This window comes from Anser brachyrhynchus (genome assembly GCF_964034855.1).
Source record: "Anser brachyrhynchus genome assembly, chromosome: 9".
Taxonomy (NCBI): domain Eukaryota; kingdom Metazoa; phylum Chordata; class Aves; order Anseriformes; family Anatidae; genus Anser; species Anser brachyrhynchus.
In genome coordinates, this window is record NC_137703.1 from 26,848,333 (window position 1) to 26,864,954 (window position 16,622).

At 37.1% G+C, this 16,622-nt stretch overlaps 1 protein-coding gene across 1 annotated transcript; it reads left to right on the forward strand.

Annotated features, from left to right (window-relative positions):
- Positions 1–11,541: 11,541 nt before the first annotated feature.
- AGTR1 (angiotensin II receptor type 1) lies at positions 11,542–13,261 on the forward strand (the record flags this gene model as incomplete). The annotated part of the gene is made up of 1 exon (XM_080603927.1): positions 11,542–13,261. The coding sequence occupies one exon, from the start codon at positions 11,542–11,544 to the stop codon at positions 12,619–12,621; it is 1,080 nt and encodes a 359-aa protein (XP_080460053.1). The 3' UTR covers positions 12,622–13,261.
- Between the last annotated feature and the right edge of the window lie 3,361 nt (positions 13,262–16,622).

Here is a 16,622-nt window from a genome sequence, read left to right on the forward strand (position 1 = left end):
TTTGTAAGCAAGAAATCTCCATGAGACGCTAATATTTTTGGTTTCAATTCAACAAGCCTTAGTCTGTGTGAGTAGCTGTTATTCTCAAGGCCCCAAAGCATTATTTGCACCATAATTGTGATCACCAAAAAGATAAATCCCAGAATGCAAATAACCTCTAAAGTGGCAAAGATTTCATTTGACTCACAAAAAGAAAGATTTATGTAGCACTCCTGAGGTTCCTAACTTCTCACCCCTTTCTGCTGTATAAAATTAATTTCTATATTCTGTGAATTTTCATTGGATGTTTTAACAAATGAAGAGCTACCTCTTTTCCTACCAACATTGATACATCTGGTCCATTCAACCCTTTGTGTTTGGACACCTTAGGAGAGCCCCCCCACCTTCTTTCCTTTCAACATGCAAAATGTTTCCATCTGCATTTTCTGTATTGTCAATGCCCCTAAAAACCACGCTTTTTTGAAAAGTCCTTATTCACACAACACCAAAAGAGCAATATTTTACATACAAGATTTTCAGCATTTGCCCAACTTCATGGGTAGTGATATCAGTAGGAGTTTCCCAAAGTTTGACTGAGTTTCAGGAGTTTTGTAGAAAGTCACATAGTTACTATGAGTATGATTTAAGCTAACCCAGCAGTTAGCAAAAGTAAGCAGCAGACCATGCCTCACAGCACCCTAAGGCATCATCCTTTTGATTGGTTTAGATAACAGAAATGCATTATTTCTGTCACAGGATCTTTATCTACATAGGATTGTGTAGACTCCACATTTTCCTATTTTCAAGAAGTTGCAAAAATAAAACATTTGTGGTGTGCCATCAGAAGACTAGCCCCAATACTACTACAACAAAAGTAGCCTCAGTGAAACCAGAGAAAGGGCAAGTGACTAAAGTACAAACATGTCAAGTGGTTAAAAAAAAAAAAGTCACAGATCAAGATCATGCAAATGAGAAGAGAAATCCAGAAAACTTGCTTTTACTTGAGCATTTGAGGTGAACTCAGCTTGATAATTGTATTCATGCCTTTTCAGTGGTATTTCACTTCAAATTGAACACAAATAACTAAAGATCTTCAGTACCACAAAGGCAGCCACGCAAGTACCATTTCTTCCTGTCAGATTCAGTTCAGGTCTTGGCAATGCATGGAATAGCTGGGACCTGCAAGTTGTATATAGAGGTGAAACTATTGTCTTTATAAGTGTGATTTTTAAAAAGAGCTGATCATCAAGCTAAACACGTAGATACCTCTCTGTGCTGCTCAAAACATTGTCTCATCCTTGAACATCCTTGTTGAGACAAAACATTGTCTCATCCTGGTAGAAAGAAGGGCTCTTATCTTACATTCAGGGCAGTTTGTGGAAGTGGTCTTTATTTCCCCCCCAAAAGACCACCCTCCAGGTGATAGTTATGTTCTAAAGGACTGGTGAAACTTTGCAAATACTGAGAAGATCTTGACAGTGAAACTTAGAAGTCTTTCGTTGTTGGATGCACAAAGACGTTCACTCCAGCAAGAAATAAGAATGATCAGAGGCTGATGATACTCCCAAGAGCATGGAAAATGTCTTGTAGCTCCTTATTAAGCCTTTTGTGCTCTGAACCACCACAGTATTTCTGCTGCAAGGTGGAAGGGAAGAGTGGTAGTTAATGCTGTACCTGATGAAGGTACCCACAAGATTGAGTGAAGAGTACCCCATAGCTGTAAAGACAGAAACAGGTATATTAAATACCCAGTAAGTCCAATCATGATATTGTGTGATTTGAAAAAAGGTGAGGTATCTCCCATGTGATATCTGGTTTCTGTTCTGTTAGAAGAGGGCATGATAAGGGTTTTCACCAGTGCTTTTTACTTCAGTAAGTTTCCCCACCACCCTGTTTCTACTTAGCCTTTTTAACAGATCTGGATGAAGGTCAGAATTAATATAAACTCCCTCACTCCTCAGATTGGAGGAGTTTACCATAGCAGTTTATAGTTCATTCTCCATGGAAATGATGTGCTAACAGAAATTTTAGGTGTGTGGTTAGGTGTCTAGAAGCTACATTTGCGTAGGACATGCACTGCTATGCATTAAAAAATACTTTAAAACTTATTCCATGGAACTAAGCTATCAGAATAGTAACTTAAAATTCATCAAATGATTTCACTTGCTCTTAGCAAACCTGAATTTGATTTCCATCTTTTATTAAAAATAATCACATGGGGCACACTATATTTTATATAGGCAATTCCAGCTGCAATAAAGGAAATGTGTTAATCCACTCATTTACTATCATTTGGAGAAAGTAACCGTGCAGTACGTAACCTTTCACAGCTCAAACTAATCTCACTTTTATTCGTTCTGGGACTTGATGGCTTCATTCTTCTTCTTCACTATGGACTCTTTTGGGTACTTCAAAATACCCTAAAGATACTGCATAATGAGGCATCAGATTTGAAATTATGAATGTACAGTTAGCTGTATGTTTATAACAAAACAGTACCTTATGTTATGTTGCCCTTCAAAAAAATATTTTCATGTTGATGTTGAAAACCCTAGAAGTTCTAGCATTACCTTGATCTGAAATAGATATTTTTTTTTCCTTTTTTGGGCACTATGCAGTAAATGGGGTTGTTAAAAAAAGAGAGGAACTGATAGGTCCCTGATAAAAAGCCTTTAGGTTAGCCTACTGCTTACAGATCATTTTTCTCTCCTAGGAGGGCACTACTCTTTCTTTCTGATAAAGCTAATGGCTAGAACAGAGGTACAAAACTCCATGCTGATTGATAATGATAGGTAATACCCTCATTTCAAAGAGCCAATATATCCAATTGTCTGTGGTGTTTATTAGACAAAGAGGCAATTCTTTACCCTGTGGTATAAACAAGAAGACTGACTACCTTCTGTTTTAACAGTGAATTTCTTATATTTAAAAAGAAATTCAGCTACAGGTTTAATAACCTAGATAAGAAAAATCTTCATTTATATTGAGACAGAACAAGTGTCTGTCCCATGACTGGGACACAGGGATATCATTTAGAGATTCACCTTTCAGACATCTTTTCTGAAGCTTACCCTTTTACTGTTTAGTTTAAGTACTGAACTAGAACTCAAGCTAGACGTTTATTTCACTTTATCAGTTTATTTATCTTTTCAGTTCTAAGTTACTGCTCTGTGGATAATTTTACATTTACATCTCCTGAGGATATATAATATCTAAAGACATACTAAACACCAGAGAGTTTTAAACACACTCTTACAGTCTTGTTCAAAGAATGAAATAGAGTTTGCTCTGGAGGATGAATAAAGAAGAAAGAGACCAGAAAATTACATGAAAAATTAAGATACCCAGAGGTACACAGTCAAGCCAGAAACGGTGATCTATTACATCACCGCCTGATCAATATTCTTCAAGAGATTAGATGAATACACTGCATGTTGAGCATGGTTAGTCTTTCAGTGTTGTGGAATCCAGTTCTGCATTTATTAAACCCAAGGATGGTTTTCCTCCATGTAACAGCAAACTAAATTATATGCGTTTACAGGAAAAAGCTCCCAGAAAATGTTTACTGCTAAGCACATACCTAGAAGGTACGGTAAACAAAACCTATAAACTAAAATACTTACTGAAAGTTAAGAGTAATACTTTTGGCTAGCCATAATGAGTGATCTGTGGATCAGTCAACAAACCTCTGTACAAAATAACCTAACCATTGCCACGCCAGCATTTACTAAACCACTAAATTCTAATGAGGTTGAGAAACTAGTGAGGTTAAGCAATCCTTCCTTGACACTAACATCTGTGAATAAAATTTCATAGAAATATATATATCAATTTCCCAACTTCTGGGAAAAAATAAAAAAATACAGAGATGAGGAGGGAATTGGTAGAGTTAACTTTGGCCAAAGAGCTGAGTAGCATAAAGAAGTATTTCCAATGTTCCTGGACTCGCAAGTACTACAAAAGTACAGGCAAAAACCTGTCCAATCTTTCACTGCTCCAGCAGCAGACAGAATTCTAACTGTGATATTATTACACTGTAAGTTGTTGGAAAGAGCATGCAGAAAGTTCCTCACGTATTACATTGTAGTATTATTAAGCATTTAGTAATACTACTAAGCTTTAATAGAGATGTTGCTTTTCCGAAGCCAACATTTTTCTGTTTAAAAGAATTTTCTAGCACTTGGATTGCTCTTCATTCAAGGCTTGATCCACTTGCCTGCTTCTTTCAGCAAGTTTTCCCTTCCACCCATGGGCTTTGTGTCTCGACCTTCAATTTTAACAAGTTGAATTGGGTCAGAGTATCCTAAAACTAGTGCAGATCTCTCCCACTTCTAGCAGGATAGGACAGCTTTCTCAACCCTTTCCCAGATCTTGGGGATTAACAGAAGACCTTCAGTGCCCCCTGAGAACAGAGGCTACAATAACAAGGCTGGCCTTGGTGCTGAGCCAGTCTCCTGCAGATGACTAGGATAACTGAAAGCCACTCCAAGTTGTTCTCTTTCTAAGCAAAAGTGGTCTGGAGGTGCTCTTGGTAACTCAATTACCAGCATGGAGGGAACAGAACCTCAATTAATTGAGGTCTTAAAAAATTTCATGGGTTCTACATGCTGAAGAACAGCTTACTTTCTACAGGTAAGTATTGTCTTCAAATAGTGTAACTGCAGGAAAATGTCCAAAAAGAAAAAAAGTGTTGAGAAGTTTTTATTCATTACTCCACAGCCACATAAACTGGTATTTTAGAGGTGGCATTTCACCTATAACACTGTTTGCCACATGCATTTCTAACACTCAGTGCTAAAATATGCAACTGAAAGATTATTTTTGTTAATTATGCATTTTAAATCTGGCTCGCTGCATGCTAGTGCTCTGTCTCTAGATATCACTATAATTCTCTCTAGATGCTTCTGCTTTTAGAAACTTCAAGATAAAACCCTCATAGGCTTGTACAGTGTTTTTTCTAAACATCCCTTAAGTTCCCTGACACTGCATAACCCATTGCACATAAATATAGAATAAGACACTGAATATTTCTACTTATCTGGCACAAGATAATACAGTTAATATCAACTTTTCAGTTCTTCTTTGCTCATCTACTAGTTTCAATAAAATAAATATGTCACCATAACACTAATAACCTTTCCTCTCTATTTGGATCAAAAGCTATTTGCCAGCATTAGAGGACTGGTTAGCTAAATAAATCATTTGAAGCAGAACCATCATCACATCCTGAGTGTCCAAAGGGGTAAAAACATGTCCAGCTGTATAACGAAAACAGAAAGTCTGCGTGTATGTATGACTGGGGAGAAAGATACATTTTCAAATTGTGACATTGCTTATAATTTCTTAAGTATATACTACAGAAGGTCTAAAAATCACCATTTGCGTAACAAAAACTGTAGACTCGCATTGCCATTTCATCTAAAATTAAAAGTAGTTCTGAAGTAGCATTTTCATCAATAAAAACATCTTCCACTAAGTAGGAAAATACATGTTGGAGTCAAGTTAACTTAGAATTACTTTAAATAATACCCTGTGTGATACTTGAGGGAAAAGAAAAGAAAAAAATTGTATGTTTAATAACAGGCAGAGTTAAAAAAAATTATCTATGAGTATGTGCCACTTTTTTTTTTAAGCTACACTGTTTAGGTAAACTATATATCCACTCTCCCCGTAAACATATTTTTTCTTATTTTGGCTTAAACCCATTAGAGTTTAAGCTGCATATGTCTAAAAAAATAAAGCATCAGGACCTTGCTCCATAACTTACTAGTGCATAAATCAGACTCAAGGTCTAAAAAAACAGAAACATACCAGCAGAAAGGAAATTAGACATAAGCAAGTAGATACTAAAATAAATATAAAATGGCTCACACTGGTACATTACACTTTACATAAATGCAGATGTTTATGATAGGTATTTTGTCTTGCATTGCATTTTAAAGAAATAATCTTGAAGAAAAGTGATACTGTGGAAAGTGATGATATTTCATTATGAAATAAAGCAATTATCTTATTTTTAAATAGGAAATAGAGACCTCTAGTGGTCAAAATATATATTATACTCGTGAAACTTCAATTTAAATATCACCATGCTTAATTGTGTCGTTTTCCTTTATGCCCCCTCCACCACCAAAAAAAAAAAAAAACCAAAAAACATTCAAAATAACATCCCCCAGCCCAATTGCACTGTTTAGTCATTCTTCAAGCATTGATGTTTTCAGAGGAAAAAGTTGCAGAGTTGAAAGCTACTTGGGAAGTGAAGGGAAAATAATGAGAGTAGCCTATGAAAATAGATGGAAGAGATGTTATTCTTTTCAGCATAAGTTATGAAAGCCATCACGTAGAAGGACAGACTTTTGAAGTATTCTCAAGGAAGTAAATACAGAGAAGTTCTTACAGAGAAGGTCAGAGTACATAAACAGTTTGTGTTTATGAGACAGCAATAACTGGTCCTCTGCTAGCACAAAATAAGTAATACCCAATTTAGAGTTTTGATGCAGTAGAACTATATCCTAGGAAGATCACAGGCAGTTTATTTGCCATTTCTATAGAGCTAGCATGAATGAAGGTGACCAGCTCGAACTCCTGCAAGGGGAAGAACATACAGAATCCACATATAGGTTACAGAATTAAAAAAGATAAATATTTTAAGTAAGTTTTGAAAATGTATATACAGTTCTGCATCCTAAGACTGACAAGAAAACGCTAGTACACCTCACCTCTACATGATTCTAAGTTGCAATAGTTAAAATAATTAATTGCTAAAAAAATTTAACTGCTGTGTGTTAGCATAGGGTAAGCCAAGCATAAGTTAATTAAAATTTATTTCAGATCAGGGCCCCATTCCTGTGAAACACATGAATATGGATAAGGCTCCACTTAACTTATGGAATAAGTGAGAGTAATAATCGAGTGTAATACAGTTACTTGGAAATATATTAGCATAGGTCATAAAAATACACATTTATACAGCTAATACTGTATATTCAGAGCATACTTCTGAAGCAAAAAGTTAAGCGCCGTACTGTGACTCAGAAGATTACCCAAACCAAACACCACAAAATTAACAGCAATTTCAGACTGATTGTTCCTTTATGCAAGACTGAATAGGACAGCTATTCAAAGAAAACGCACAGCCAATTACAAGGTCCTGTAAATTCTACTTGTTCTTATATCAAACCACCTTTTGATCCAAAATTGCAAAAGCAACAGCCAACTTGACAGTTACTAATAAGAATCTTTTGAAGCTTGCTTTCTGTTCTTGTTGCTTGTGAACCAATGCACTGTGTTCCAGTTCTATACCGCCTATTGGAGTTCCATTTCAGTAATGTTTTGATTTATTGTCATTTACCATGAAGTCAGACGCTGACCTCTGTGGAAGATAGAGGCAGTGATGACAGGAGGCCTGTGCACACAGCAAGGCCACACTAGCTTGAATTACGTGCCTTTGTTTGCCCAAGTGTTTGCATTGCTCTCACCCTCCTCAATTTACATATCAACTGTGGACTAAAAATACTTTTTCATATTTACAATTTCAGTGAAAGTGAGCCTGGAATATTCACTTTGAGAAACCTGAGAACGTAGTGCTGTTCTAGCGCACCATCAAAACCATATAGGATAAGGGCACCTCCAAATTAAAGAAATTAAAAACATTTCTGTCTTGAGCTGCTACATGACACCTTGGGAACAGACTGACAACAGGCATATGCTGCTGTGAACAGATTTCACTTATGAGACTGGTTTGGAGCCACTATCCTAGGGAGTGCAGCAAGCTCAGCTTTGCCATTCCACTGGGAATCTGCTCACTGAAACAAGTGACAACAGCCACAGGGCTCCCAAAGAGTATTCTTTCCCCCAGTTCTGGAGCATGGTTTTATAATTGCATGAGCACAGGTTTTCTACCAGAATATTTGCCCAGACAGGAACTGCAGTCACGTTTATGTTCATTTATCTTCTAAATCCATATTTGTTAAACAGTAATTCTTTTATCTGAACAGACTCCTACTCCATTTGATGCAGGCCATTTATGGAATATAATCTTACTGCCAGGTGAGCAGTAGTAGTGCTCTAGAACCCCAGGAAAGCAGGGAAGAGGCTGAAGTAGGTATAGGGCTGGTATTAAGGCAGTGGTGATAAAGGGGGTTGTTCTGCTGGGTATAAAAAAGGTAGTGAGATGAGACATTTGGGAGGTATCATTAGTTTATCAACAATTAGAAAAAGAAAATGCAAGAAATTAGGAAGGGGAGGGGAGCTAAACTCCCAAGATAAAAAATGCTTATGGCACAAGAAAGAAGTGAACATAGTTAATATATTGAACATACAGTTCCAAACATTTCACAGCCTCTCTTCTACCTGTGTAATAATCTTATATAAAATTAGAATGCATCATCCTCAAACAGAAGTATCTTCTCATTTGTAAGAAAAGCAAATAATCCACCTACCATCAGAAGGAAAAAAAAAACACACATTACCTAATGGCAGGGTGGGTAAACTGTGGCAGGGCTGGTCAATCAGAGTTTACTTAGTCTGTCAAAGCAAATATTAAAAACACATTTTTGTTTAAAAATTGACTTGTGACATCTGTGTACCTATTTATACCTGATCAAGTTCTCACAGAAAGCCACGGTCAGTGTGATCTTATCTTTCACCAGGCAGAGTGCTGTTTACCTTGCACAGACCCAGCATTCCTTGTTTCAGCAGGCAGTTTCATAAAGGTGCATGCTCACCCAAAAGCAGTGATGAACGGAACGATAAATAATAGTTGGTAGAGCAGTCTGAAGCATTTCATGATCAGTGACTTCTTATAGTCATCATAATTAAAAATAGACAAAAGGTCACAGGACAGTAACATACAACAGGGGTTTGCTGCTCACCAGATAATTTGGTTTGAGATAGATGTTGACATACAATTCATAATCACATCAATTCAAACCTCTTGGAAAAAGCTCCTTGTGTATCAGCCTTCAAATGATCCAATTATCATTATATTAACTCAGGCCATTTCAGATGCTTTAAATGGCATTACCAATGTGCACAATTTCAGTATTTGCATTTAACTTAGCCTGCTGTGGTGAATTCTGGCAGCATAAAGCTGTACTAATCATCTTTTTCTGCAACATTTTCAAACACACATCAGTACTTCTCATATAGAAATACCTGCTTTGTATAAAATGTGTATAACCACTAATCTAGTCATGGATAAATGTCTTGCTCAGCCTTAACTGGGCCCTGGTCTACTTTACTGCATGTCCGGCTTGCAATGCTCATTTTCTTGGTAGAGACTTCACTTTGGTTTCTTACTGCTTACTTTGGCCATTATCTCAATGGGAATAAGTGAGCAAAGGCTTCTATAGTGAATAAACCACACAGCACCTTTGCAGCAAAGCAAATACCACATTGTGGAATCTACTGGTTATTGTCAAACCTTTCTGGGCACTTCCACAACCAAGGGTTGAGATAAGAGGATTTCTTGATCTTGCAAACTTTTATGTTGGCTCTCCCTGTCCTGCAGGCAGCATGACGTTCCACAGAGGCAAACACCAACTACTCTAGATTTGGTGCAGTTTGAAAGCCAGGAAGTTGAGCTCAGGATGCATTACACTGCCACACATGATCAGAATGGCACACATTTGTTTTCATGAGATGCATTTGCTTGACTTTTTAACATCTTAAACATGGTTAAAATAGCTGATGTCATATCAAGACATCTTCACCAACCAAGGAAACAAGACGAATTCACATAATGAATTGGAGATGCTGGGAGGTGTTGCACTGTGTATCTTGACAAAAGGTTTGTCATTGGTTGCAGTTAACTAGATATTCCAATTCTGATAGAATTAGCAAGAACCTACATCTTGAAATTGCACTGTTAGCTTTATTGAAATGAATCAGCTAACTAATGCAGACCTAATAATAGAACATAAAATAAGACAGAAACAATAATATAAAATCTTAAAAGATAATAAAGTGAGAGCCAAAGGGATACTTTGCTCAAAAGGTACTGACTGCAACTCCTGTTCTGGGTTTGGTCCCTGGCTCTTCTACAGGCTTCCTATGTAGACTTTGCTGAGGTGAATCTATGCCTCACTTTCCTATGAAAACTTTAAAAAGTTTTTTTGGGGGGTTGGTTGGTTGGTTTTTAAAGCCAGAAAAAAAAACACACTAATTTGTATTCAAAAAAACCCTAATCTGTATTCATTTCTTTTGTTAATGCAACATGTTAAGGCTTAAGTGTAGTTTCTGAGGTATCTGAATAACTTTGCTCATGAGATATAGCACCTATCTATGAAAAAAATAACCTAGATAACTGTACATTCATTTGGTACTTTGAGTCTCTGTTACGACATATGTTCAATAACTAGTTGTATTTTGAACTGTAAACTTATTAAGTAATTGAAAGAAGTTTGTTGGCTTTCATTTACAGTAAAAAAATAATCTAACAATGTACACCTAACTCCTAACATTGTTACCTCTGTTTTATTCCACAAAGTCTACATTAAAATAGAAATCAGTTGAGAAAACATTTAAAGTTGGCCCCCCATATTACATCTGGTATACAAAAAAAAATTTCCCCTTATTTTTTGTGATCTGAGAATCAGTATGCTGTTTGCCTTGGGCTGGTTTGGGATTTATTTAACTACTGAACTGTTACATACTACACTTGTGAACAACAGCTCACTTCCAACTCCCTACAGAGTCACTGATAAAGCTCCTGCTCTAGGCATTGTATCAAGACCGTCATGAATAATCTGGTCTTTCATGCCATATCAGAAAAAAAGCAAAATGAAGGAAACTTAGTTAAAATTTGGGTCTACTGGCTCCATCTGTGTGCATTCCAAACAAAAATGATCCAACAGAATTCTGTAGCGTGAATTTCTGAATCCAGACAACGCAAGTTCCAGACAAACACATGCTTCGTAGTTGAGCCAACTGATATCTGTGGTGTCAGGGTAGAACTCCACAGGGAATGAACTGCAAGTTCACAACTTGTAGATTTAGAACTTGATTACTGCTTCAATTCAAAGCTAGAAAGAGAAACATATCCTCATGTTTTTAGAGGGGAATTGTGATTGCACAAAAAATGAGGACAGGATATAGCCCAGGAATTATAAAAATCAAGAAAAAGCATGAAATACTGGTAGCATTAGCCATAAGACACGTCCATGGAAACAAAGAAAAAACATAAGTAGATCATACTGTGTATATTTATGAACAAAAATAAAGAGGGCAAAAAAACATTTTCATTGCTTTCCATTAAAAGTTGTTCAGGAGGAGTACTGATTAGCAATTGGGCCTATAACCCAGTTTTCAACTGAAAGCCATAGGTAGCGGTCTGTTAACGAAAAGTAGATTTCTTACTCTTCCATGACTTATTAATCAGAAATTGAATTTATTACACTGAATTATCTCTCTAGTTAAACACAAAATCTTGATATTTCATTGAAATTTTTAAAAATAACTAAATACCGTATGAATTACTTTCTCCTCCCTCTTTACCTTTGCCCTGTAGGTGTGAACTTCACATTGTTTCCCTGAAACAAGTGTACAGCTGAAGAGATCAAGATGGTCCCAAACTATTCTACCGAAGAAACCGTTAAAAGAATCCACGTCGACTGTCCCGTTTCAGGAAGGCACAGTTACATCTACATTATGGTTCCAACTGTTTACAGTATCATCTTCATCATAGGCATATTTGGGAACAGCCTAGTTGTTATTGTCATTTACTGCTACATGAAACTGAAAACAGTGGCCAGCATCTTTCTGCTAAACTTGGCACTTGCCGACTTGTGTTTTTTAATAACTCTGCCACTCTGGGCAGCCTACACAGCCATGGAGTACCAGTGGCCATTTGGCAATTGTTTATGCAAGCTAGCATCTGCAGGGATAAGTTTCAACTTGTACGCCAGTGTGTTCCTACTCACATGCCTTAGTATTGACCGCTACCTGGCCATAGTACATCCAGTGAAGTCGCGAATCCGGCGTACCGTGTTTGTTGCCAGAATAACTTGCATTGCCATCTGGCTTCTTGCCGGTGTGGCCAGTTTGCCCGTCATCATTCACCGTAATATATTCTTTGCCGAGAACTTGAACATGACAGTCTGTGGTTTTCGGTATGACAACAATAATACAACACTTCGGGTTGGGCTAGGCTTATCCAAAAATTTGCTGGGATTTTTAATTCCTTTTCTAATCATATTAACAAGCTACACTTTAATTTGGAAGACCCTAAAGAAGGCATATCAGATTCAAAGAAATAAGACCAGAAATGATGATATCTTTAAGATGATTGTGGCAATAGTATTTTTCTTTTTCTTTTCCTGGATTCCTCATCAAGTATTCACTTTTCTTGATGTATTAATTCAATTACATGTAATAACAGACTGCAAAATCACTGATATTGTGGATACGGCTATGCCCTTCACTATTTGCATTGCTTATTTTAACAACTGTTTGAATCCCTTTTTTTATGTTTTCTTTGGAAAAAATTTTAAAAAATACTTTCTTCAGCTAATAAAATACATTCCACCAAATGTCAGCACACATCCCAGTCTAACAACAAAGATGAGCTCCCTCTCCTACAGACCACCAGAAAATATCCACCTGCCCACTAAAAAGACTGCTGGGTCTCTCGAAACCAAGTGATGCGTTTTACGATATACTTTTTTGAACAGCCTTGTGAATGAAGCAGCAAGAATGACAAAATTCATCTGCAGTCACAGACATCACAGCTTACTGCTCATTACTGAAACATTAAATCACCTCAGAGAAATCGCACTGAAAAGATTTAGCAGTGGCCTTTTATTTTACAGTATGCGGAGGACGGCTGATTTTCATTTTGTTTTTCTTTGTTGAAAGCAATGTATATGATAGACAGGCACACCAGAGTTTGTCAGCATCCTGCCATTTACTCAGAACTACAAAACAAGGGTAGATAAAACTTCTAAAAAGATCTCTGAACTTAAAGGAAAAGCTTTTGTAAGTTACATGAATTGTGAAGGACCTATTTTACACATGAGCTATTCCAAGTTTTGTTCCAGGAGTTGAGAGCTAAAAGGCTTGGTTTCATTTCTTTCTTTCTTTCTTTCTAAACATGAGTTATATATCAGAGTTATATTATAACTTGTTTTTCAAATATATGCTGTATCTACAGGCCCAACTTTAAACACAAATGGAAATTTCAGGACCTTGAAACTGGTCTCATTCTAATTTGTGCTACTATTTTTCATTTTAAAATAGCAAAAGTTCATAATATATGCAATAAAAGGCAGGTTTATTTATTAAGTATAGAAGAAATATATTTTTAGATTTATACTCCTACCTATAGATTTCAAATATTGTTTCATAAACGTTTTTATCCCAGTGTGTATTTTTATAGTAGTAACATATATACACACACACAGAGACACATGTATGGGGTTTACTCACCTTTCTCCATAATATGCCGTGCTGACTCTGAAGAAAATTATTTATGGAGTGGGTTGACTGCATAATTTTAGTCATTAAATCAAAAACTATTTGAAACAGGAGTTCTGAGACAGAGGTGATCAGAAACTTTCAAACTATTTTTGTAAAATATCCAGAGTACTCTATGAGAAAAGTACCAGCTAATGAAATCCATTCTGTTTTTCAGATTCCTGGACATTTAAACTCAGATTCTGACAAGCAGAAGTGTGACAATGATTATATAATAGTTTAACAAATAACACTTTTAATCATATCACTAAACAACGGAGACCAAACTTCATTCTTGGCTTTTACTTAATTACTCTCCATTTATATAAAACTGATCTTGGAATGAGGAGCATTTGCTCACTGTAGAACCTTCTTTTATTTGTATGGAACGATTTCAAGTTTATAGTAGCATAAATCAGAAGTCTGGCTCAAACTCTCCATACAAATGAAGGGGAAAAGGCGATAAGCATTGTAAGAAGTTCCAGCTAATGATATCCTCGTATATCCTTTTCATATTAGATAATAACTCCAGAAAGTATTTGCTCTTGATTCACTCCCATTTATTTTCTTCAAAGATAAGTGAACTCATAAATGCTTTTCAGCATAACAAAGCTTAAGAAAAAATCCAGAACTTTACATGTCATGTAAGCAAATACATGACCCTCAAGAATTTGCCATATTTATAATCTATATTTAATGTGGCTTAGCTAGCAAGTGGCTGGATTTTCCATTTTTTACTTACATGTCACAAGATACTGCGAGTTCAGTAAAACTTCTAAAGCTGTATATTTAGAAAATGCTCTTTCTTTGGAGGTTTATTTAATTGAAAGCTAGTATTTTAAAAGAATTGAAACCTGAATGTGACGTTTAAAGAGACAGGTAAATTGTTCTCACATACAATGCTATTTAGCTTATATCCTTACACATGCATGTGAGGCAGCCATTCAAAAAGAATATAAGTCACATGCATTATAAATAGCATCCAGAGCAGCAACACTGCCCTAGCACTCAGTAAGCTGATGTGGGACTAACAGAGCTTGCCATCACCTGTATGACGTTTTGTTCATGTACACATGTAAGTATGTCAAACTGAGTCAGGAGCCTCCAATTCCAGAAGTAACTTTTTCTCAGACATAATTTAGTGTGCTGTGCTTGCCACCTGCTGGATGCAGCCACAAATTTGTTGTTCATCTTAAAAGCCGCTATAGGAAAAGAGCAGTATTTTCCTGCTGCTTGATAGATCTGCAGATCCTAAGACTGATGGTAAGACTACTGTAGAAGTAACTGCCTCCTGGACGGATGATCTTGTATGTTAACTTCCTTGGGAAGGGGCTAAGCAGGTATTTCCTCACCACCTGCTGATCCCTTTGGTCACCAGTATCCCAGACTACAATAGATAGCTCAATAGAAAAAGCACATTTGTATAAGTGATAACTAAATATTTAACTGAAAGGACTCACTTATCACCAGGAAGAAAAAGCAGCAGAATCAGTAGTGACCACAAATGATAAAAATGACTGTATTGCAGTGAAAAATAGAGCAAAAAAAGATTGGTTGGTGATTTTGACAACTTCAGGCTAGATCCTGCATGTTTAAGAGACTCAGTATCCCTAGCTGCTGGTGCCACCTGTGCTTACCTGCGTCATGGGAAAAAGCAAGAGCATGCACATTTGGCTGGGCTACTCCAGGAAAGGCAGGAAAGGATTGCAGCTGGTGTGCTTTGAATAGAAGACCAACCTTGGATTGATAGGCAACAAATAACATTGGGGAAAAAAAAAATGTTCTAAAGGGTAGGAGAATGATCATCAGCTGCCAAGGATAGTGGATCCTAGTTTAGCATTTCCTAAAACAAACAAAAACCCCCACAAAGTGAAGGGTATTGAAAACCACATAAAACCAGAGATAAAATCTTCTAGCAACTCTAACTGGGCAGCAGCAGAACAAACTCCTCTGGAGCACAGCACGATTACTGCGTACAGCCACATCCTGCAGATTCAGACAACCCCACAGAGCCCCAGACTAAGAGTTAGTTGATGCTAGCCTCACCCCTCAGCTCAGCCACACCATTTTCTTCACCCACACAGCTGCCGTCAACACAAGTGCTGACGAACACCTAGTTGCTGAGCCCTACACCCCCCCTGCCCACCTGCTTGCTTAAAATATTGTGCTAGAGACCTGCGTATGGGGCACACATAGCAGCAGTGCCAGAGTGTGGGATCAAGCCCTTCTAGTCACAGCCTCCCATTGAAGCAGTTTGAATTATTCTGACCTCCAGCATGCAAGAGGCATAGACTAGATAAAGTCTGTTGTGCCTCTTGTCATCTGTAAGCAGCAGATAAGAGCAGCAAAGAGATCTTCCCACTTTTGGGTGACAGATTGCATTGCTGGCCTCTGCTGTGGGTATGTGGCTGCATGGCCTCCACCGAGGGGGGAGGAAGGAGAAGGCCAAAGAACCTACTCCTTGCCAAGAAAGCAGGAAGGAGCGAGATCTGGCCCTGTACGACTGCCATTTTGGCAGAACTTTGGACTGACCCTTTTTAATTTCATACCAAAACAAGAACTAGTTATATATACTTTAGAACAAAGTCCCACTATCTTAAAGAACACAAAGTTAAATATGATGCAACAACATGATATTAGTTTAAACAAATATCCTAAGCACTTTTCCTTCTCAGGGTAACCAAAGTAAAATACTTGACAAACTTTTAGTCTGCCCCTGTACTTTTCTGGTGTGAGGAACTCAAGCCAGTATTAATGGGGACAGCCTATAGCCCTAAATCCAGGAATCACTCCTCCTGAGCTATCACCATTACAGGCTGTTGACTTGTCTGAATGCATACTTTCTGCTGGCAGAATAATAGTTAGATTGCATTGTTTGACACATACATGCAGAATATTTATTTCTATTTATTGTGCAACTGTGCTTTATATGACTCATGTTTCACACTCTACTCGCTTCCGCATTACATGCCTACCCGAAATCACACTATATAATCTGCACTGGTTAACCTGAATTCCAACAAAACCATTACAGACGCAGTGGGGATTCATTTGGCTTCTCAGCTCAATAATTATCTTATGCTTATACAGTTAATCAAGATGTTGCAGAGTACATACTAGGCCAAAAGTCCTTTCCTTTACCAGAATTGCTGTTTAGATGATCATCAACTTGGACCTGTGATAGAAGCAGA